We start from the raw sequence: 24,655 nt of genomic DNA, 5'->3' as shown, positions 1-24,655 counted from the left end.
ACTCGACAATACGACGTAAGCAATATTGCGCCGTATCGTCATGGCCTGTAATGTATAAGTAAGCCGATTTTGCCTTGCACTCGGCCAAAGTGCTGTAAGCGTGACGTGACCGCGACGTGTAGGTAGATATGAATAGAAATGTAATAAAATGACATATTTGAAACGGAGTCGTGCAGTGCTGTTAAGTATGAACAGACCTTAAAGCGTACTTAGTGAAGCGTATAAAATAAATTCAGAACGATGCCTACTTGAGTGAAGCCTTTCAATTTTTTAAAATGATCAATCGTTTATTTTGTTTTTTACCTTCTTCTATAAAAATCGTTTGAGAAATTCTGTTATTATGGGGTGGGTTGGGGGCTAACTCGATTTATTATCACAATGTAACGCGCAATTCCCACACGACAATCAATCTCCTTGCTCCGACAAGCGATCTACTACACATTACATATATTGCACCACACATTCGCCAATTTTATATTTATTTAAACCTGACTCAAAACGTCTCCTTAAACTTTAACCCCCTTTTATGTCTTCGCACAATGGAATATAATCCTTCGATTTTCAGGCACGAACTAACAACGGAAGAATTGCGAGGATTTGAAAGGGAACTACAACGTCTGCTTCAACTCGGCTATAGATGGAGTCACGCCTACACCCAGTGTATCCTACAGGCGATGCTGTATGCCACCAGGAACAAGTAAAGTGCTAGACATAACTATAAATACACACATGGGAGATAATGAGCCATTCAGGCTCGTTATTCAGAAACGTGAGACTCGCGGGTGTAATTCAGGCCGTCACTCCTTATGTACATACATATTATATATCAAACGAGCTGTCTACAAACGAGAAGTGCAGCTATTATTAGACGATTGATGGGTTATTTTATCTATTTAAAAAAATGTTCAATGTTATGTATATTTAATGAAATAAAATCAATCTCGGGCAGACGAAGCTGCTTATGAAAGTGTAGCGTAATTAAACCAGCTCCTTTTATTGGCTCGTGAGATTCCCTGGGGTTGTTTTAGTTTTTGCGCTGTTAGCTCGTCCGTAAGTACCCTGTGGAGGATTTTATGGGTATAACTTTCTGATTCTATTTTTATAATATTCATTTTAATAAGCCTGCCATATCCGGATAATATCCATGCATTGGAGAAAAGATTATCCGCATATCTCGATAGACTGAGCGTTTTGCATAAAGCGTAAAGGTTAAACCTGGATTCAAATTTTAATTAAAGTCAAAATATCGACTCGGAGATGTGATATTAAATCTATATCAGCAGCGTCTTATCAGACATTTGATATTATTTGTGTTAATAGTTGAGATTTCTTTTTAACATGTCATGTAAGCAGGTAGAATTCAATGACATTTGCCGTTTAAAAGCTTAATTAGTAATAAAATATATTAAAAGTATGTATGTACTGAGGATTTTAATACCGGCACTATCGTAACCGGTTCTACCGGGTTTTTTTTTCAAAATTCGTCTTTCGGTACTACCGATAGTACCAAATAAAATAACGGTAGTACCGTAATATAATTATTTCAATTTTATGTTAGTTGGAATTTGTTTGAATTTAAAAAAAAGATGTATCGGTTAGTTTTTATGGATTAGTCGAGAAATGAGTCAACGCTCAACATCCTTTTTATTCACATGAGCCTCTAAGTGTATCATAAATCTAAAATCAAAGATTAAGTATGCCAAAAATATCGTGCTATTGTACTAGTAGTGCGGATTTTTTTTACAGTAGTACCGGTGGTGAGAAATGACGGTATTTTTAGAATCCCTAGTATGTACAAGTTTAGGTCGAAGTGTATTTTCAGTTGTAATATTATATATTCCAACTGGCGTTTTAGGTCATTCATATGTTAATACAATTTAGCTATGTAGTAAATTTTATCTCTACATGCGCAGATACACTTTCAACAATGTGCGCCAGTTGTAATATAACAGTTGAGTTTTTAAAACAAATGCTTTAGAATTCAATAATGCGTTAATATTTGCTATGTATTACGAATTATAGTAATGAGTATCGTATCACGATGACTATAAGAATGTTTTCAAAACAAAAATGTGACTTTTCAACTCAATTTACTAATCAAGTGACATTTTTACGAAAACCATCCATCTTACCTGGTCCCAACTTGTATTTAAGATATTACAACTGAAAATACACTTCCAGGCTAGATGGAATATATTCAAATATATTACAACTGGAAGATACACCTCAACTGTAACATACATAATATTCTAAACCAGTCCTTACCAACATTGTTGCCCCAAGGCACATCGACATGCATGATTACGAGCAGTAATTCATTTTTATATCGTAGAAAATAATAAAAAATAGTTGCGGTGGTTAAACATACATTATTAAGCTCGTAGTAGAGCATTCATTGCCAAAATATATTGTTTTTGTTTAAATAATGCTTCGTATGATGTAATATATGGCAAATTGCGCACAAAAGACTGTCGGTAAGTCACATTGCGTGTGTTACATTTTTTCTACCACGTGTAAAACGATAAAGATGCAAATTAATAGAATCATTTGTTCGAAACACGCTTAGCATATTTTAAATTTTGTGTGTATTTGCGGCGGAATGAATGAGATGCAATTAATTCACTAAATTGGTCTTATCAACGAGTTTTACGTTTCAAGAAACTCGAGTATTTTGATATAATATTATTCTATGTGTGTATATAAACAAACAGATGCGTATTTTCTGCTTGATAAAGGCGTATTCTTATTATAACAAGATTCACGTGTGATATATTGAAACATTAATAAATTAATTCTTTAGTCGAATTGTATTCAATCCGGTCGTATATATCGAATAATGGGAACTGAAAGTGTTTATTGACATTTTATGTATCTTTTTCATACTGTGTTTTTAATGTTTCTTTTATTCTTCTCTTTTATAGGTTACATTACGATCAGAAAGTGTGCGATCATTTGATTGATCAAGATTTGACGGCCGCTCTCGGTGCTTTCGAATCTGACGATCAAGTAAATATCGTCAAGATCTATGTGCATATTATAGAACGAATATATTTTGTGAGTCTTCATCTATATTTAATCATAATTTTGTGAAAATTTCTAGGTGGATCCGCAAACGGTGGCTTTCGTAAAGTTCACGCCTAATTCTGACATAGAACCGTCGAATTTCGCTGATGAAGTATACTTTCCGCCTAACGAGAAGGATTATATAGAAAACCTGCAACTGATGCCTAATAATGACAGTAAGTTAAAAAAGGAATAATTGTAATAAATAATAGTGTTGGGTTTATTAAAATTATTATACTAAATTTTCAGTGCAAATTGAAGAGCAGCCGGAATTACATTCTGATTACGACGATTGGCCTCAACCAGTGAAACGATCGTATCGCAGAATGAACAGAAGATCTTCACCAACTCCCAGGGAGCAATTCCAAGTATTCTCCAGAATCTACAATACGCCGGGAGATTTTCGCGAAGGTCGTGAAACTAGAGATTTGAACCTACCCCCAATGTTCGACAGCAACGAAGATAACTTACCTGTGCAATATCCCGCATTCAACGAAAAAACTCTTGGCTACTTATATAACCTACCGCTGACCTTTGAAGAGATACTCTACTTGATGAAACCCGAAAACGAAGACGAATTACGAGCACTGCTTCCTCGATACGAAGAGGAGGCTGAAGGTGCTGAGATGCCCATTCCAGATTTTCATCAAATGGGTAAAAAAGATGCACTAAACACTTGGTTGGAAAATCAAGATTTGGATCAACTTAAAGCTGCTTTGGCTGATCTGAATGAACCGTATAAACAACCTTATTCTGATCCTTATTACGTTTCCACTACCGAATACCTAACTCAAAATCGGCAAAAACCAGATCGATTCAATCAACACTACAATACTCCAGAAAGGTTTCGCCAAGGATATGAAAGCAGAGATGGAATTGTCAATTCAAAAGATGAAGAAATACAAGAGCCGAGGATCTACTTTGACGAAGATGACGTTGAACATTTCAAAGAAGACGCTGGAAGCGGGGAACACGATGGTAGATTGGGAAATGCTAGGGACTTCGAGTATTTAACAACAAACGAAATACTAAATAATGGTACTTGTTTAATAATTATATAATTTTATTAAAAAAAAAAAAGATATTTCGCACTGAAGTTTGATTTAATTTCAGATTATCAAGCGCAAGGAAACAAACCCCACTATCAAGGAAGTCAAGGAAATCAAAACGCTCTACTGTCTCGCATATTCAATACCTGGAAAACTCGCGAAAGCAAAGAACGCGACTCGCAAAGATCCGGTGCATTTACTGAAGGTGGAGTGGTGTATGTAGATGATACTTCTCCGACAGGTATAATATTATAATTTAAAAAAAATCTTAATATATTGAATTTGTCACATAATGGGTGATTTGAATTATACATACATAGGTGAGCCGAACGAGGGTACTCCACGCTTGCTAACTCCAGAACTGGGTGCTTTGCTGGCCGATTACGAATGGGGCTTTCGCCGTCACGAGAGATTGGATGTGAAGAAACCAGGACCACCATTCGACGTTAAAAATCAACATTTCAAACATGACACTGATAATAATCACACCGAAAACGCAGGTTTGTAAGCAAATCTCACGTGTGTCGTGGATATTTTTCGATTCAAATATACAATTATATCAATTGACAGAAGGGGAGCCCATAGTGGCTTCTTTGGTAAAGAAAGAAGTTCATGGTGAGCCCGGAGAGCTACATTCAGAAAGGGGGCACGACAGCTACGACGTGGACAGTTCTTACGCTTACGTCGGATTCAAAGACAGGTATGTTTGAATTAAAATTTCGTTTGATTTGTGATTGTGTATTTGTACTGGTGATTGTTAATTAGTGGTTCGTTTCGCAATAGCATTCGAACTTGGAAGGAGGGAGAGAGAGTAGTTAGGACTATCAGTGATTTGTTACACTTGGAACCATCAGCCTTCAGCTACCCAAGGTAATGTGACCATTTCTAACAATGTTTTTTTGGATATATGTATTCTTCTTTACATATGCTTTTAAATACATACGTTTTACATGCATATCTAATTTGTAATGCATGTTATCTTTGGTAACCTACTTTCACATTTAATTACATACTACACTTCCATTGTACATAGATATTTTGTGCATTCGATTCAATGTGGTGAAGGAGTAAGAAGTGTATTTTTAGCTTGATTGTTTTACGTCTATTTTTACTTGGTATATTTTTTTTTTATTTGAAGTATGTTCACAATACGTCTTAAATCAATTTTAATATTATAATTACTGGTCCAGTGATCATTATGTATTTTAAACATTTTTTCTTATACTTATTTAAAAGTATAATTTATATTTATGTGATTTTAATTATATTTCAGAGTTGACAGAAATGAAGTAACGTTCAAAGTTGAAGAAAACAGCAAGGCACTAAACGCATCTGAAGTAGCAAAACGAATAGGTAATGAAAAATGTTATGTGTATTAACTTGGTTTAATTTTGCTGTGGTTTATTATAAGTGTTGTATTTTTTATTTCAGATGACATCAAGGACGAACTGAGACGAGAATTGAACGTTGAAGTCACATCAGCTGGTGTTGGGGACAAGGTGAGCTACCTATATAATTTTTGAAGTTAAAGTTGCTTATTTCTCTATATGAGCCGCTATATTTGAGAGTGGCAATTTTTGACATACCTCCTTTACGTTTCACTTACGATTACAATTCAGGAAAAAGTTTGCCTCTTATTCGTTCGTTTTCATACTTTGCCATATTGCTCATTTTGGTCATCAATATAAGTAAATGGATCCTCCGCCATTACGATAGAGATAAAATATCGTTTAAGAAGCTTTTCAAATCTGCCCGGCGAGATACTTGGTGACGTTTACCGTTGACGTTTGTTTATTAATTTTAAACATAGATGGCGGTAGTAAAAAAAAATATTGGTGTTTTTTTTTTCAAAATAATAATTTTATATACAAATTATAGAAGAGGTATGTTTTTAAAAAACTTTTTTTTTTCACGTGTATTTCAATTTTCAGTTCCAAAAACACTATTTCAGTTTGACTAAATTCATAATTTGCTATCACTATTTTTAATTCGATATGTCCAGAATCTCGGAAAAGCAGAATAAACTTATTAAAGCCCACCAGAATTTTTAAATATTGTAAAACGCAAAACATTATATTTATTGTTTTGTGAGATATTTCTCGAAATTAAGAGAAGTGGCCTTATGCCACGTTCAAACATAGTGGCTCATATATGTATTATTTATTAGTACTCTGTTAGAGCTGTCGCATACCAATAGAGAGGGTTCGAGTCTCGGCCAAATACGCTGCTGGCGAGATCTTGTGGTTACTAAAGCACGGATCGACCGTCTCCTGTTAAAATTTTACGAGTTTTCTAGCTGAATTGTTGTGACGGATACAATAAATTGGTACCTTCCCCTCAGTTTCTCGCCAATTCGAGTTATTAGCATCTCGAATTTGTTGAATCTTATAAACGCTACCTACATAATGTACTTTTCGCAAATTTTCTATGTATCGAAAATATGTTGATTTTCCATATATGTCTCTATTGTATTTTATATACTGTGGCAGCCCCGAGGTACCAATGCTTCGCTGGTAAGCATTCACTTCCTCCCCGGCTGCCGAAATAAATAATTGTGCATTACCAACACAGCCGTCTCACCTCACCCTACCCCCATAATACTGTTATGTTTGAAAAATTAGTACTGTTGCGTGGACGTGAAGAGGGGGCTTCCAGAATCGGAGAGAAAGACGCAGGAGGGTTGTAGAAGGTGTTTATTCGTGTGTTCTCGTCGGCGCTCCAGGTCGGAATGGTTTCCAAGCCGAGAGCGCCCCATATTTATAGCCGTTTGGGCTCCACAACTATTGGTCGATGAGTCAGGCGATCCCATTGGCCGTTGCATACGGCTCATTCATTCGTAGAGGCCATTTTAGCGGGAACGAGAGATCAGGTGATCTGCGCTAGTAAACCATCGGTCCACGAGCGCCACTCACCTAATCTCTACGTTACAGTATTTTAGTCTAACTGTGCAAAATTTATCCAACCGTATGTGTCGCCTTTGGGTAATTCCTGTCATGGCACATATGATGTATGTATGTAATAAATTATGTATGAATTTTCATTTTTTAATTCAGGCAAAATTACCTGCTGTATTGAAATTGAACAGCAGTACACCTTGGGGCTTTCTGGATTGGGGGGATAAAGGAACCCTGCAACTTGCTCTGCTGCTGGCTGGGGTAGCCGCCATGGTTTCCTCAGCCACCGTTTTGATCGCGGCTCACTTTTACTATCGTCGTCGCAGCAAGCTGGCCCATCTCGCCACCGGAGACACCGAACCCAGTCAAGACTATCAGGTAGTACCGATGATAAATAATTGTATTTACAAGTATATATATATTCAAATCTAGAAAAATTGTAATATAATATTTTAAGGATTTATGTCGCTCTCGCATGTCTGGCAAATGGCAAATTCAATCTGCAACACCGGAAAAGCCCGTCACTGAAAAGCAAGAAGTCACCGGCCAACGAATAACGTCCCTTTCTCGCGAATCTGATAATAATTCCCCATCTACCAGATCCAGTACTTCATCATGGTTAGTTTTAGCATAAATATAAATAAAGTGAATTGTTTACTTTATTGTTTTATAATTGATTTGTGATTTATTTTATAATAGGAGTGAAGAACCTGCCCTAACAAACATGGATATATCTACTGGTCATATGGTTTTAGTGAGTGCTTGACTATTTTAACTCAATTATATTTATGTATGTACAAATTGTATATCAATTTGTTTTTTTTTTTATATAAAATAGACTTACATGGAAGATCATCTGAAGAATAAAGACCGTTTGGAACAGGAATGGCAAGCTTTGTGTGCTTATGAAGCCGAGCCTTGTGCAACTACAGCCGCTGAAACTGATGAAAATGTAAAAAAGAACCGGAAACCTGGAGTCCTACCGTATGACCACTCTCGCCTCGTCCTCAATGATGTTACAAATCTCAACTCTTCGGATTACATTAACGCTTCTACCATTGTGAGCTATTGTAGAGAATTTGTGATTTGAAGTTTTTTGAGACTTGTTGAACAAATAATGCTTTTTCCAGACTGATCATGATCCCCGAAATCCGGCTTACATAGCAGCTCAAGGACCGCTGCCGCATACCGCTCCTGACTTTTGGCAAATGGTTTGGGAGCAGGGATCCGTCGTCATGGTCATGTTGACAAGACTCACTGAAGGTGGAGTTGCCATGTGTCACCGTTACTGGCCTGAAGAAGGATCTGACCTCTATCATATCTACGAAGTACAAATCTGATTCTTTATTTATGAGTCAAATGTTTCATATTGTTAGAACGTACTTATCTATAGTTTTATTGAATTTGAAGGTTCATCTTGTGAGCGAGCACATCTGGTGTGATGACTATCTAGTTCGCAGTTTCTACTTGAAAAATTTGAAGACGGGAGAAACACGCACAGTAACCCAATTCCATTTCCTATCTTGGCCTGACCGTGGTATTCCATCTTCTACTAAGGCTCTTTTGGAATTCAGACGGTAAATAGCTCGATTTTTTTATAAACATAATAATGATGAATTATATGTAATGATAATATTTTGTTTTATTTTTATTATAGAAAAGTGAACAAGTCATATCGTGGCCGCTCTTGTCCTATAGTTGTCCACTGCAGGTACATTAAAATATACATTTGGTGTTAAATTTTCTTTTGTGATTACTCTGCCTTAATTACTGGTAGATTTTATTTATAAAATATTTATATATATATATATATATATATAAATATAATTTTTCTGCAGTGATGGAGCAAGTCGAACCGGAACTTATTGCTTAATTGATATGGTATTGAATCGAATGGCTAAAGGCGCAAAGGAAATTGACATAGCAGCCACTTTGGAACATATCCGAGATCAAAGACCTGACATGGTTACCACAAAACAACAGTTTGAGTTTGTTCTGATGGCTGTCGCTGAAGAGGTATGTATACAATCATTGAATTATTTTTTTACTATTGAATCCTCCAATACTTTATGCACATCATGGACCATGTTTTAATACAATTTTAGGTACATGCAATACTGAAAGCTCTTCCAGCTCAATTGCAACAACAGCATGAGAAGAGGGAGAAAGAGCTAGCTGACAAAGATAAACAGGAGAAGCAAGAGAAGCAGGAGAAGTAAAATGCCATTCGGTTTATTTGAAAAGAACATAAAAAATATTGTATTCGGATGCGAAACTTCAATTCTACATGATCTCAAGAGTCTACTGACTGTCATTTGAACTACATATATTGTAACACTTTAGCGTTTAGAAAATTCATATCTTGCACAGCGGCGGAGTACAGAACGACAAGACGATTTGATTCCAAGTATGGGTAATATGAGACATCTGATATAAATGTACCTTTTGTTTAAGAAATTCTATAAAAGTAAAAAAAAACTTAATTCAATGTTTTATCGAATGCATCACGAATAGGATATCCATCAAAGGCAGATTTTATCACGGCAGCTAAAATGTAATGGAAACTTAAATTATATACTATAATATATATTATAGCTATGTTAAGCTTTTAAATTAGTGATGCATATAATATATTTATTTATATATCTAGTCTGCTAATTGCATCATGGGGTTATAAAATTGTCATATATGTATTGAAAAAAAAACTTTTTGCATATGTTATTTTATAATTTGCTTTAGTTGCCAGTGTTTATTATGTTTTTGCGACTTGAAACTAATGTTTTCTTTTATTTGACTAAGTATGATATAGTACGAGAAAGATTACCTAAATTTTATACAAACATATGTATGTAAATGTATGCGCTATAGAGTCATAAAAATATCACTACATATTGCATTTTAAAATGGATGCTCGAGGATAATTGCTATTTAAGGCGTATACGATTGTGGAAATGCTGCGTTGATAAGTGCCAACTAGGGATTATATTTTTTTTATTTGATTAATATTAATTATACATACATACATACATACATATATAAATATTATTTTTAAGTTCTTATGAGTTTTGTGTCATATCTGATCGGCCCGTGTAACGTGACAATAAGAGAGTTTCAAAGTAAAAATCAGTTTACAAATTGAATTGAGTCGTTGATATGCACGTTATTTTAAATGTTAATTTATCTATATTTTTTTATACAATCGATTATTTTTATTTTATTTTCAACATTAATTTTTGTAGAGGAAAACCGTTCAGTACAACCAAAAAATATATATCACACAAATAAATTATTTCTCTTATATTAATTATACATATAAATAGAAAAAAAATGTTTTATATTCAATATTATTTTATGAATAATAAGAATACTTAACCGTATGTTGGCAATTACTGAAAATATCCAAAGTTGATCTCCTTCTAAATGTTAACTACAACAGGTGAATTTTTTACAATATTTATATTTTTTATATAAAATTAACTATCGCCAAGCTTTTTTTCTCCAAAAAAGAGCGACGGGTCAATTCAGCTGGTGGCTAACACTTAATTATTTTATTGTATCACTAAGATTAATTAACCAATTGAAATCTTTATAAACGTATATGTACTATTTACAAAAGAGTATTTATGTTGTAATGCAGGAAAAATATTTATACCTGAAATTTATATGAAATAAATATTACTTATATATATTTTTAATGTACTTTTGCGGTAATGGCCATTGCTGCCACCAGCCTCGCAGCAATGGCCATGCCCGCCTACTTAAAATATATTTTTATGCTACGTTAAAAATATATAAATAAAGATATATGTGTAAATTATAAATTATATTATCATACATTGTACCCTAATACATAGTTATTTTCTGATGTCCAAAGGATTTCATTTTAGAAACATTCAAAAGAATTATAATTATTACTTTACATGTATTTAAATGAGAAGTACATATAAAACAGATCTAAAATATATATATACATACATATATATATTCCATAAAGACTTATCAGAAAATATGTATATCAATAATGTTAATCGCCTATTGTATGTGTAAATGTCTAATAAACTATTAAGTATAAAAGTGTCCAATTAAAACAAAAAAACGAAAAAAAAAATTAAATCGTGTAGTTTCATTAACCACCGAGTAAAACTCTAAACTAGTCAATTGGACACTTCTCCAGAATTTATATTATTGTATTTCTAGATGATAGTATACTGTGAAGATTTATGTTGTATTTATTAAAATATATTGATAGATGAACTTTGAAAATGCACTATTTGTTTTAATGATTATATAATATCTAACGATGATGATGCAATGTGTTGCGAAAAATTTCAATTAATTTCTATATACATACATGTTAAGAAACTACATATATCTAAATGTTATTCTTCTGTCCAAAAAAAATATATTGGATTTTTCGTTGAATAAAAATCTTTAACATCCGTTTTACAAATTTTGTTCCAAAGAAACGTCATTTAAATTAGGGTTGCCAACCGTCCCGGATTGGCCGGGATTGTCTCAAAATTGGAATCACTGTCCCGTATCCCGGATGAATGATAAAATTGACCCGGAAATTTTGAGGAAACTATTACATTTATTTTTATTGAAATTGACATCGTGTACATAAAAATCCGTTGAATGTCCTTCCAACGTACATACAGTCCCAGGACAGGATATTACGCCACCCCATTGAACCGCGTTCGCGCCCATTTATAACGGTTATAAATAACTCACAATAAGATCTTTTGGACTAGTTTTTTTTTTTGTAAGCTCATCCTTATTTAGTACTCTATTCACCAACAAAAAATAATACATTATCCTTCAAAATGTCTTCAAAAATAAAAGTGAAATGAGAGAAATGATTTTGATCCTGAATTACATAAAGCATATACGAGCGTTTCTGCGAAGATTTTTTATTATTTCGTTAAAAACACCGTGATTTTTTCTTTTGATGCAGCTTTACTATATTTTTAGGGTAAGTTGGTGATTAATTTGTAAAAAAAATACTTTCATTTATGTTTTAAATTGCTTGTGAGTCTTAAATAGATATATTTTTAGATTAATCGAAAAGCAATTATTTTTAAAGAGAGAAATGCAAGTATTATAGCATTAATAAAAAACTAGAATGTTTTATAAACATACAATCGCAACAATAGAGATTATAAGTTATACGGCTGATTGCAAAATAAGGAAACATCTGGAACAAAGTGGCGATTTCACTTTCTTCCAGATGTTAGACAAGCAAAATGATGACAAGATATGGGCAGAGTATTTCAAAAAGCATGAAAAATCGGTTGAGCTGATGAAAATTGTGTCTTTCATTATATCCATCCCTGCAGTAATGCTTACCCAGAAAGAGTATTTAGTCACATGAAGTGTGTGGACGAAGGCCAGGAATAACATGAATATCGACTTAGTAAAGGCGGAATTGCAAAGAAGACCTCTTTTAATCTTATGTATATATTTTTTTGTATTCGGATAAAGGAACCAAAGTAATATTTTCCGAATGTAAAAACTATAAAATATGTTCCGAACGAATAAAAAAAATATATAAAAATTGAGTTTTGAGCTATTTGTCCCGGAATTGTCTCAGAAAAAGTTGGCAACCCTAATTTAAATACACAAAAATTCATCATAAGAGCCGACTTTATATTCGATGCCGATTTCAGTCGACGTATATGAATGTATGTATGAATCTCGAACAAAAATGTCTGAAGAAAGTGACATGTAAAATATAAGAAGTGCGAGCGAGAAAACGCTTAGGTATAATGTATAAGTGGGACACGAGACGATATACTTGAATGCTTATAGAGAGTGGGCGGGGAATTGTTTGAACCGGCTGTCAGTGAGCGATAGGCTTTTGCGGAGTTTGCTCGTCTAAGATATCGATCAGAGATGGCAAAGTTGTCAGGACGTGCATTGCATTATGTGCTGAAGGTTGCTGATCGCACAGCCACCGCCCACTTCTACAGAGACATCTTGGGCATGAAGGTATTTACACACTCATCGATTCTACGTATACTAATGCATTCTCGGTGAACTCATTCTAACGTCAACGTCATCTCGATTTACACCTTCACTCCAATTTGACCTAACCAATATATCGAATATAAACACCGATATCACACGTGCAACGATATTTCGATACGATTTATATATAAATAAAAATTTAATACAAAAAAAACATTATTTTTTGCACGTATTATTATAAGTGATGCAATTATTGTTTTAGATCTTTTTATAGAATATATGTAAGTCGATGCAAAGTCCCAGGTTGATATTTACTTATGTATAACTAACGTGACTGTTAATTTTTTTCCTCAAAACGGGACATTACCAATTTTTTAGTTATGTACATATGTGTATTCAAGAAAACGCCAATATTTTTTCATAGTTTTTATTTATTAACGCATGCATTTATTTATTAACGCACGCACAATAACGCATGCAATTCCCGTTCTCGTTCCCGTTCCCTTTCCTGTTCTCGTTCCCGTTCCCGTTCCCATTTTTCGGAACAACGCAGGCAGCGAACACCCTGGTCGCGTCGCGAAAACATTTGAAATTATAGCGAATGACACTCATTCCCGTTTCCGTTCTGGTTTTTTCCCGTTTTTTTTTCACAGTAATCTTCCTGGAGATACATACAACAAATTCTGAAAGTTCCATCGTAATCGCTTCAGTGGCTTAGGAGCCTATTCGAGACACACACAGACATTCATTTTTATATATATAGATGAAAAGATGAAACAGCAATGAACACGTGAAAATAAAAAAAATATGTGGTCTTATATTTTTCTGAGGAACAAATTTGCCTAAGTATTTTTGGTGCTGATTTCAAATAATAATATTTATTTATTTATTTAACGTTTTTGACCATTATGGCATTACAGGAAGAACCTAATGCGCCACAATGGCCTACATAATAAAATAAGATAACAGAGAGAGAAACAAAAAATTAATAGATACAACAAAAAGCAAAAAATTAAGATACAAAAAATTAAAAAAAAAAATAGAAAAGTAAAAAAATCATAAAAAACTTTATAGTAATTAAAATTTAAAATAAGAAAAAATACAAATAAGGGAATGTCCTGCACCTGTAGCCTGTTCCGATAAATAAGAACAAGCTAAAAATACAAAAAATCCCTGCGAGGCCCAAATGGAAGAGAGTAGATTAAGATTCCACTCATACATCACATTCAAATTAAGAAAGTAATGATGAGCGCAGGTTACCAGATAAATATGTTAAAATAATATCCGATAATCTACACTCACCGAGGTGGAAAATATCGCATTCAGGGACGGCGGCAACGATTTCATTGAGAAGTTGAATAGCTCTTGATATAGGAGCCATTCGAAAAAGAAAAAGAATCCTGCCAAGAATAATAAAATTCTTGACAGGATTTCTTAAAATTTACTTTGGTAATTAGCTTTGCTTCAAGAAATGCGACTTGTAACTGTGTTTCGCTTGTCCACAACTTATTTATAAGAGAAAAGACCCTTTCTATGGGTGCATTAGTGACGGGCAGGAATAAAAACTGTTACCGTGGGTTGCTCTTTTTTTGAAAACGGGGCATTTCGACGTCCCGAAGCTGCCCTTGGGGACAACGGGATAGGCTACCTAAAAACGGGACGGTCCCGTTCAAACGGGACTTATGGCCACGTTATGTATAACACAAAAATTGTTGAATTTTTTGGTATTGGTTTCCTTCTTTTGAGCAAAATTGCAGCCTCATTTGTCTAAATCTCAAGCATGAATTATTATTACTACTTTCGACACTCTCCAAATTATTGTTTTATTTTAAAATGATGTATATGTAAATGAAGGGGTAAAATATCTATATTATAACATAGTCCACTTTTATTTGCCATGAAAGTAAATACAAAATGTTAGATCATAGCGAATTGTGTTTTTATGAATGGCAATTTCAATTCAAAGAATTTATTTACAAATAAGAAATCGCTCTCCGAATTATGTATGTCACTTCCCAGTTGACTCAATTGTTGTGCAAATTTTTCCAACAAAAACTTTGCCGCGCAATTTTGAGCTAAATTGTTGTATAAAAAATATTTATAGAATGAAACAGTTGATTATGCAATTCAATTAAATGTCACAATATATTAGATTGAATCGTCGAAGTGGATGAAACAACATGAATGTAGTTTTCGCTTACTTATTTGAGACTAATCTTTTATCTGCCTACTAATTTATCATTTGTAATCTTTCAATTTTACTCTTATAATTATTTTACAGATAAATTTCTAGTGGGAAACTACAAAGGGACTACCCATTTTTCTTTGGATTAGCAATCCTTACTTACTGTAGTAAATGTAACGATTGAGGATCACTAATTCAAGTTTCTGGAACTGGAATTAGTTAATATTTTAACCTAACTCAATTATAAGATTAAACAAAATCTGAGATATTCATTTAAAATATTTATTCAATGAACAAACACTCCATATAGTACTAAACTAAAAACCTCAAAGTTTCCGTTGCATGTATCAGTAACATGTTTAAACAACAATTAATTACATTAACTTGCATTCCATTGCATTTACAAATGCATGCTGTGATAACTTTGACCTTGTATTACTCATGCAATGGCATCATTCATAGAAAATTATTTTTAAGGTAGGCGATATCAACCAACAATTCAATTATATTTTGCAATCACAAATTTTTACGCAACGTCTTGCATGACTTAAGATTTTACCATCGGTATTCGACACGTGCTATTTGTTGATTTCAGTCTGTAAAATGTATAATACATATTTATAAAGATTTAAAATGCTCAATTAGATATCATCAGCTCTCGATTAGATACCATCAGATAGAGACGGATTTGATGACATACTGATAATGCGATTGTGCTAACTATAAAATGTTCATTCAAGTGATTAAGATATTCTCTTATACATAGTTGGATGATGTAACTCTCATCTCCATGATCCCGCTGAATCACTCTCATCTGCTACTCTTATAAGATCAAATTCTATTAAATATCTTATCAAATCTAAGTAATTAGATATTTTTTGATTGTTTATAATTTTTTTTTAATAAATTGCTTGCATTTAAAGGTGCTTCGTCATGAAGAATTCACTGAAGGCTGTGAGGCACAGTGCAATGGGTAATTACATATTACATTTATTACTATGTTTAAGATTAGATGCATAATTACAATGTTTTTTTTTTTTTGTCTTTAGTCCATATGCAAATCGTTGGAGTAAAACGATGGTTGGATATGGTCCCGAGGATGATCACTTTGTCGTTGAATTAACATACAATTATGGAATAACATCATATGATAAAGGAAATGATTTCGTTGGTATTACTATTAAATCAAAAGAAACAATCGAAAGAGCGAAAGCTAACAATTGGGCCATAACTGAAGAAGATGGCCAGAAAGTTCTAGAAGCACCTGGCGGTTATAAATTTTTCATTTTGGAGGAACCACAACCTACCGATTCAGGTATATTAATAACTTAAAACTGAATCATTGCAAAAAAAATAAGACTACAACCGCTGACTTCATAGTTTTGAAGCATTTGTATATAAAGTTTGTTATTATGTAACACTAGTATTGTGCCCGATGAAATATCGTCGCATGGGTTATGGTATATTAAACTATGTATTAATATAAAAAAAAATTGAAAGAAATGTGTGGATCCTGTGTTCGATCCACACGCGGTCGTATTTTTTTCAAATATATTTTAAATATATTTAATTTAATATTTACATTTAATTGTTTAATATAAAATTAATTAATTAAAAAAATTTTCAATAGATAACGATAAATACTCAGAGACTTAGTTTACTAGAGGAAACACTGGTAGCAAACAGTATATATAGAAGTTTTTTGTTGATCTGTTATTACATACATATATTGTACGCTTTGTTGGCAGTGTTTTAACCATAGAAGTAGAATGCATAGAATCGCTCTCAGTCTCCAAAAATGTTGCTTAAAAAACTCGCGGCAGAGTTTGTTCATTGTTTGCTCTTGTCTCTCTTCTGACTTTCCGTCTCTCTCTTCGATGGCTCGCTTTTAGAGGATACTTTTGTTAACAATGACCATTCTATGCATTCTACTTCTATGGTTTTAACTGTTTAACGTACATATGTCAAATAGAAACTTCTATTATAGTACGGCGAGCGTTATCGCAAACAAACACACAGAATATTGCTATTATTATTAATAATAATAATGGTATGTCCATATTAGGCACCATCTTGGGTTTATTCAATTATCTTAGCCCTCCCAAAATGATAATAATAAGATTTTGTTTTGGCTGTTAGTCAAAGATCAGCCGAAAAAAATGTACCTTTAACTTAACCTCAAAATGTTTACATAATCAATTCAGATCCTGTAACAAAAGTAACGTTGGCCTGTTCGAATATTCAACAAACGTTAGCATATTGGAACGGACTTCTACAATTGGACCTCTACGGAAAAAAACCAAAATCTGCTGTATTTGGGTTTGGCGCCAATCAGGCCAAACTCGAGTTTGTCGATATCGGTAAAACATTCTCCATATGTATGTATGTTAAAATGTCGACAAGAGTCTATTATTTACAATGTCCTAATTTCCAGGTGAACCACTCAATAGAGCCAAAGCGTACGGTAGGATTGCGTTCTCTTGCCCCTTTGATGTGCAACCTGAAATCGATCGAAGAATCAAAGAAGCCGACCAAAAGATTCTCACTCCGTTGATATCACTCGATACCCCCGGAAAAGCCACAGTCAGGGTGATCATCCTGGCCGATCCGGACGGCCACGAGATATGTTTTGTCGACGATGAAGCTTTCAGGCAGCTGTCCCAGGTTGATGCCAAAGGAGATGAGCTCCTGACACGCTATATTAAATCGGATAAATCTCGTGAATGAGCGAGCTTTAAGAATCTTCATATTGCCGCCTTGATATTTTAATGGGGGACCAAGAAATGCTTCTCATACTATACATTGTTAAAACTGCATTTTTGCATTACATACATATATTGTTATAAAATTAATTGTGTATTTTTACAATAAACTTAACCTAAAAATTGTAATTGTAAACAAAGTCTATTATTGAATTACTGTTACAAACAAGGCTGCGTAATCATAGTCTTAGCCATGACTTTTAGGCCAGTCTAAAAATCAAGTGACTCACTGATACCCAAATTAACACAGAGTTTCTTTGTCTTTACCTCATGTTTAAATCAAGTTTGGGAGAGGCCAATATTTGATAATTCCTTACGCAAAATGTTTACATTTCATTGGTTTTATGATTGTAAAAAAAGTTTTATCAAGAGTTAATAATTTACAACATCTCACATCTTTATATATAAGACAAAGTTTGGTAAGCTAGCAGTATAGCTTGTTGGTTGCTAACCACCGAGAGGTTTTCGATCTCAAGCCCTGGATTGACCTCAATTGGAAAGAATTTATGTATTACTGCTGGTCATACTTGGATATTTGTTACTCCAAATGGATCTTTTCCTATCAGAGTTCGCCAATTTGTGATTTCTTTGTTAAAATGGTTCCTCATCAAATTGGCAAAAACCATTCTACCTACTATGTCACCATCACAGACCGGCTGACAAGCTTCACAAAAAATGGTTCACTAATGTCAATAGAAACTTGTACACCGATCTCTGGTCACCACTATCTTAATATGATTTCAAAAATTTATATACATATATATGTACGTATAAGTTTAATACCATAGGTGTCACTTAGGGGCAACCAGTAATAGCATCATGGAAAAAATGTATATTGAAAGACAAAAAAAATATGTTCTTAAAAATTGGTTAAATTTATCCTATCTATTTGAATTATTCAATATATTTAATTTTTGTTCAATTAATTCTCGAAAATTTATTTTAATATTTTTACACTAATTTCCTCTGAATATACTTTTTTTAATTTAATTTATTTTTGTATATTTGTACATACACACATATATAGGTAGGTTTTTAAATATAAACAAGATTCATTTAATCAATATTTATTAAATTATCTATATTTGAAGTGGGTCATTTTAATTCTATATAATTTATGAAAAAATATATTACATTCTGTCTGAATACAATTCATTTGTAACTTCAATCCTCAATGGACTTCTTTGATTACTTCTTTTCTTTTGTATTCTTTCACGAAGATCTTGCTTATCACTGGTCTGTTCAATTATGGTTTTTGATAGTGCATTTCGTAAATCGGAACAATTTTCATTTTCTGAATCGTCTTCCTCAGTCTCGGAGAGAACGGCTCGGTTCTTGACAAAGTCTAACCTGGACCAAACCGTTGATGCAACTGTAGACTTTTGCCGATTGTTTGACTGAACTTTGTTTATCACACTAGATCTTCCTCTAGTGGAATTTTCATGTTCATCACTATCACTTTCGGAAGAATATCTTCTATTCCCTAATCTTAAGTAGACATTTGATTTAGTATCTCTATCGGCAGCTTTTCTTCTATTTTGAGATACGTTACTTCTGAATGTTTCTTTGACGTCAGATGACTCGGAGTCGACATCTGACAATGCCTCATTTTTTACTTCTACGATAATTGGATTCATATTTTTCTGGTCGGATATGGGAGTGTCTTTTGTTTTTGCCATCTTCTTCTCTTCATCATCAGCGTGCATTCTCATTCGAGGAACTTTGCTCTTACTTCTCCATTCTTCGTCACTGCTCGAGTGTTCGTCCTCATCTTCAGTATTACTATTATTTGTTTCCCGTTGATCTTTGTTTCTTTTACCTAATCTATTGATTATATTATTAGATTGCGATTCATCTTTTGAAAGTGTCAATCTTTGATGCACTGGAATTGTCCCAATTCTGTCTTTAACGTTTTTCCTCGTTGGATCCACGATTGGCGCCATTCGACGCGCCACAATATTGCTACTGTCCACGAAAACCTCCTGAGAATCGTTTATTCCCCAAGTTTTACATAAATCACCCCATGGATTCTTTGTTTTTTCATCTTCTTGTAATAAAACAGCAGATTTTATCTTAGATTTCATCGATTCCGAAAACTTACCAACTTCACAATCAACATCATCTGAATTCTCGTATTTTTTAGAAATAATTTTAAGCTTTTCCGATTCACTTAATTTCTTATCACTTTTGTTACCAAATCGAACAAAAATATATTCAGATTTCGGATGAGGAGCTCCAGCTCGCCATCTTCCAACCGGTATGGTAACTGGTATTTTTGCCAATGGAAGAGCATCATTCCAAATATTATTAATAAAAATTTCGTCAGACTCATCCATAACTTCTGGATCGTCGTCGTATTTAATAGCTTTTGAATAAAATATCATAGCCCTGGCGGCGGAAATGTTATCTTTCCACACAACATTACCTAAAACAAACATCAGGAAACAATGAATTTATGAAACATTTTATTATTACATAATAACGAAATGAAAATAGTAAACTTACAAGAGTTTTCATCCACCCATTCCAGAAATAGAGGTCTATGAGTGAAAAAATATTCAAACACATCGTTGGTATTCATCTTTTCTGTACCGCGAATGTGAATAGTATCAAATTGAGCATGTCGTACATCGTCATCATTGATTATATTAAGAGTGTGATACAACTGTTGCAATTCTTTATCCAGAGTTAGCACGTCACTCTTTTTATCCAAGCCGAATCGATTCGCTCTTTTTTCCATAGCGATAAGATCGGTGTTATTGAAAGATGAGTGCATATCCATGGCATCTGCTTCATTCACATCAAACAAGAATTTCTGAAACATAAATAATAATACTTCTATATCATCATCAATATAATTTTCACTACACTAAGGCCGAGTGCAAACTGCACTTGCGACCAATCATTTTGGGATATTTTGTGCCATCTTACGACAATGCATATATAATACATCATCATAAATATAGAAACTTTTATTGATATTGTACACAGACACAAATCTGTATAAGATCAAAGTAATCCAAAATTTTATTGTTCGTTGTAACGTCAATCACTGCTTGCATACTGTCACTTTACTAAAACAGTTGCTTCAGTGTATTTGTATGTGTCAGTATAAATGTGTATACTCGATGCTCGAATGCGCCTGTATAACCAATAAGTACCGAGGCCCACTTAATTGATATTGAAATGGAATATCTACATGGGAAGTAAGACATTTTGATTTCTATAAAATGAATACATACGTAATATCATTAAAAAGTACTACGAAATTATAATATTAAAAAATATATATATATACATATGAACACTATCCAATTTACACTATATTAAGGTGACTATTCGTACATTAAGGTAACTACTATAGTCCTAGTTTTTTGGGTATTCGTCCTGGTAAGTCGTGAGATAAAACCAGTACACTTTCTTAACCAATAGTATCTAATATATAGAATTAAAATATATTAATTTTTCAGTAAAAATTATCTCCTACAAAAATATTTGAAAATTAATCGAATGCTGTTTCCGTTTAATGCACCTGCCGAAGAACTTTTGTCTTCGATTAACAATACGTGGTCTAGTGATAAAGCGCATTTGAATATTGAAACATAAAAATATTTATTAAATATTAAATATAATTTTAAACAGTCTTGTGTAGAATTTTATAAGAACATTCAACAAAATGAAATCATTTTTAAATAAATGTGCGTCATGATTTTTTGTTGGTTTTCAATAGCACTGAATCACGTTTTTATTTCATAGCAAAAATCACGTTTTTATTGCTATATGAGAAGTTTAATTGGCTAGTATTTTTTTTTTAAGATATTTGCAATCGACCCATCGGTCATAAGCAAATTTTATCATAATTTATTTTTCAGAAGATTTGGCAATTCATTAATTGCCAGCTTTTTATCCATTACTCGAGCACTCTGCGGCGCTTTAGTCTAGTGTATTTTGCACTAGACTTTATAAGAGCTTTTGCCAGCTTGTTTGAGTGGGTTTCGAGTCTACGCTTGTAGTTCTTTGTATAACTTTCTATTTCCGTGTTAATTGATGGTATAGATACATGTTGATGAATTTCAATGTTTCTCGCAAACCATGGGCCATTTGTTATTATTCTAAGAGCTTTATTTTGGAATCGTTGTAAGATTTCCACGTTAGAATTACTACTCGTTCCCCATAGTTGGATACCATATGTCCAGACTGGCTTTAAGATTGACTTGTATACTAAAATTTTATTCTCTAATGTTAGACTGGATTTTCTACCTATCAACCAGTTCATTTTGTGTAGCCGCTGGGTGAGTTCCTGTCTTTTATTTTTGTAATTCCTGTATTTCCATGTCAGTCTCCTGTCAAGGGTGAAACCCAGGTATTTTGCTGCGGTACTTTCTAGTATTTTTATTTTATTTTATTTATTGAAAAATCAACAGACAACAAGATGTATACATGCATAAAAACAAAGAGTAAATATATAATATATATAACATCCGAGTCCAATTACAGATTTTTACAAAGATAAATACAAGATAAACAAATGAAAAAGAAAAGAATAAAAGCTATAACATGACAAAATAGTACATTGCTTAACTAAACTAAAGTTTTTAAATATTGGAAAAAGGTTATAAAACAGAATATAAGAAGAAATGGAAATTTACAAAGATAAACAAATGAAAAAGGTAAATACAAGATAAACAAATGATAAACAAAAAAAAAACAATATATTTATTTTATCTTATTGTACTAATTCAAACGGTACATGATTTCAAATTGAGTCTAAGAATGTTGTCATCGAAGTTTTGAGAAATAATATTTGGATAAAATGTCCTTTTTTTTAAATTTGTTAAATTAATGATCACCTTACACTACATATATTATACTGGGATACGACTCCGAGCCATGGGTTAACATAACCTCTAAAATTTCCGCATCTGTCAAACGCATGTGTTCTTCCCCAAATATCTAGGAATCCTAAGCACTAATTGAAGAAAACAAATCTATACTTATAGCCGTTTTCACTTAATCGAATATCCAAAACATATTGCACTGTATTCATAGGGGAAACGAATAGAGAACACAGCGTTGCAAACAATTCCAATGCCAATGAGCAGAAGGCGAAATATCAAACGGCAAACCTGGGTGCGTGTGCGAGTGCGAGAGCGAGAGTGAGGGCGCGGCTCTTCAGGATCCGAGTCGGTGAGTTCGCCTTCTTCGACCAGCTCTTCGGCCAGACGGGTTTTTTGTGGAGGTGAAGGTGGCGGTGGCGGTTCCAGCTGCTCCATCTCCGGTCCCGGGTCTAATTCCAGTTCCAGTTCCGGTTCCCACTCCATGCTGTGAGCGCTCTCCGCGCTGACTCTTCGGGGCATCGTCTAAGTATTGACAGCAAAGCAAACCACCTACCCGACCAATGACAAGCGACTGGCTCTGCGAGCCCGTTTGTTTACGGGCTATAAATCACTGCTACCAACGTACTCGATTACGCGCACTAATATTAGCATCACATTATTTTTAACTGTCATTTCCATTTATTCACTTAATTCTTTGGGGAATTCATCATTTAAAATCAAATATTTTCATTGTTCCATAATATTAATATGATTGCAAAAAATACCAACATAAATTGATTTTCACAATTTTGATGCGTTTCGTAGGTTTCATCATACAAAATTGATGTTCAAATTGACGTACATATATAAAAGGGTTCGGTGATTAGTTTAGAGATGTGCCGGCAGGAAAAACTCCGGTTTATTCCTGGGAATAAAGGTCTGTTCATATCTATCCAGCACGACCCGAATCCTGCAAGTACGGACAGACAGTATTTTTTAGTATATTCTACATATATGGACGCGCAAGAATGCGTAAATGCGCATGCGCGAATGGAGTATGAATACGTCCATAAAGTGTACCAAAGAATACTATCCGCACTTGCAAGACACCTGCAGGATACGGGTCGTGCTGGATAGTTATGAACAGACCTTAAACCGGGCTTTTTCCCTGGAAACTTTGGGCGACGGAAATTTTGAGAAACTTGAAAAAAATGTATATGAATCAGATTTTAAAATCGACACATTTTTAGATACTCGCATTGAGTCAATGCCGTTAACACATGCAACACTTGAATGTAGCGGCGTCATTTACCTTCTACATTTCCCCTCTATTATTTTCTGTGGAAGGCAATACTTAGGTTCACGAATAAAGGTATGTTCATACCTATCCAGCACGAACCGTGTCCTGCAAGTGTGGCTAGTATTATTTGGTACATTATATGGACATATTCATACTCCATTCGCGCATGCGCATTTACGCATTCATGCGCGTCCACATAGAATGTACTAAAGAATACTGTCCGTACTTGCAGGATTCGGGTCGTGCTGGATAGGTATGAACAGACTTTAACGTGGCCAAAATATTCCACTTACATTATCAAGAAACTCTCTTTTTATGAAGCATTAATTAGACAAAAACAAGTGAGAATGAAATATGTAAAGGCGCAATCACGCTGTGTCGTATGGCACGCGCACGCTCGATTTTTTTCGACACGCTTTTTCTACATTTCTTCAAATATGGGAATCACTGATAAACCTATGTCAATACAAGGTATTTTGACCTGATTGTCATAGCATAGATAAGACGTGCTGGCGCTTTTTTTTTACTTACCTCTTCTTATTACGTGTAAAAATATCTTTAAAAAAACACGTACTGCTTACCCCTCGACGGTCCCAGTCTTTAAAATCTAGGGGCGCC

At 33.7% G+C, this 24,655-nt stretch overlaps 3 protein-coding genes across 4 annotated transcripts in view; 2 read left to right on the top strand and 1 right to left on the bottom strand.

The window, feature by feature from the left end:
• The window catches only part of IA-2 (tyrosine phosphatase IA-2), a 46,346-nt gene extending 36,877 nt beyond the window's left edge, over positions 1-9,469 (top strand). The window contains exons 6-24 of one of the 2 annotated variants that reach the window (XM_077445100.1): positions 566-697; positions 2,922-3,006; positions 3,101-3,239; positions 3,313-4,101; positions 4,177-4,353; positions 4,433-4,612; positions 4,683-4,812; positions 4,896-4,982; positions 5,386-5,465; positions 5,544-5,611; positions 7,166-7,384; positions 7,464-7,624; positions 7,706-7,760; positions 7,845-8,066; positions 8,137-8,334; positions 8,417-8,583; positions 8,664-8,717; positions 8,845-9,022; positions 9,112-9,469. In XM_077445100.1, the coding sequence (XP_077301226.1) occupies positions 566-697; positions 2,922-3,006; positions 3,101-3,239; positions 3,313-4,101; positions 4,177-4,353; positions 4,433-4,612; positions 4,683-4,812; positions 4,896-4,982; positions 5,386-5,465; positions 5,544-5,611; positions 7,166-7,384; positions 7,464-7,624; positions 7,706-7,760; positions 7,845-8,066; positions 8,137-8,334; positions 8,417-8,583; positions 8,664-8,717; positions 8,845-9,022; positions 9,112-9,225 (3,235 nt within the window). In that variant the 3' untranslated portion in view covers positions 9,226-9,469. The remainder of the gene's footprint in view (positions 1-565; positions 698-2,921; positions 3,007-3,100; positions 3,240-3,312; positions 4,102-4,176; positions 4,354-4,432; positions 4,613-4,682; positions 4,813-4,895; positions 4,983-5,385; positions 5,466-5,543; positions 5,612-7,165; positions 7,385-7,463; positions 7,625-7,705; positions 7,761-7,844; positions 8,067-8,136; positions 8,335-8,416; positions 8,584-8,663; positions 8,718-8,844; positions 9,023-9,111) is intronic. The other variant, XM_077445101.1, reaches the window with a different exon arrangement.
• Positions 9,470-12,418: 2,949 nt separating this feature from the next.
• Positions 12,419-18,844, top strand: LOC143921088 (glyoxalase domain-containing protein 4). Its single transcript, XM_077444214.1, has 5 exons — positions 12,419-12,994; positions 16,082-16,131; positions 16,208-16,473; positions 17,363-17,518; positions 17,593-18,844. Exons 1-5 carry the CDS (start codon positions 12,899-12,901, stop codon positions 17,883-17,885), a joined length of 861 nt encoding a protein of 286 aa, XP_077300340.1. The 5' UTR covers positions 12,419-12,898; the 3' UTR covers positions 17,886-18,844.
• A 129-nt stretch (positions 18,845-18,973) lies between these two features.
• On the bottom strand, positions 18,974-23,370 carry LOC143920654 (uncharacterized). The gene is made up of 3 exons (XM_077443579.1): positions 23,047-23,370; positions 20,426-20,735; positions 18,974-20,345 (listed from the first exon to the last, which is right to left on the bottom strand). Exons 1-3 carry the CDS (start codon positions 23,275-23,277, stop codon positions 19,051-19,053), a joined length of 1,836 nt encoding a protein of 611 aa, XP_077299705.1. The 5' UTR covers positions 23,278-23,370; the 3' UTR covers positions 18,974-19,050.
• Positions 23,371-24,655: the final 1,285 nt, after the last annotated feature.

This window comes from Arctopsyche grandis, chromosome 13, assembly GCF_051622035.1.
Source record: "Arctopsyche grandis isolate Sample6627 chromosome 13, ASM5162203v2, whole genome shotgun sequence".
Lineage (NCBI taxonomy): Eukaryota > Metazoa > Arthropoda > Insecta > Trichoptera > Hydropsychidae > Arctopsyche > Arctopsyche grandis.
Note: the sequence above shows the minus strand (reverse complement) of the source record. Positions and strands in the feature narration are given on the sequence as shown.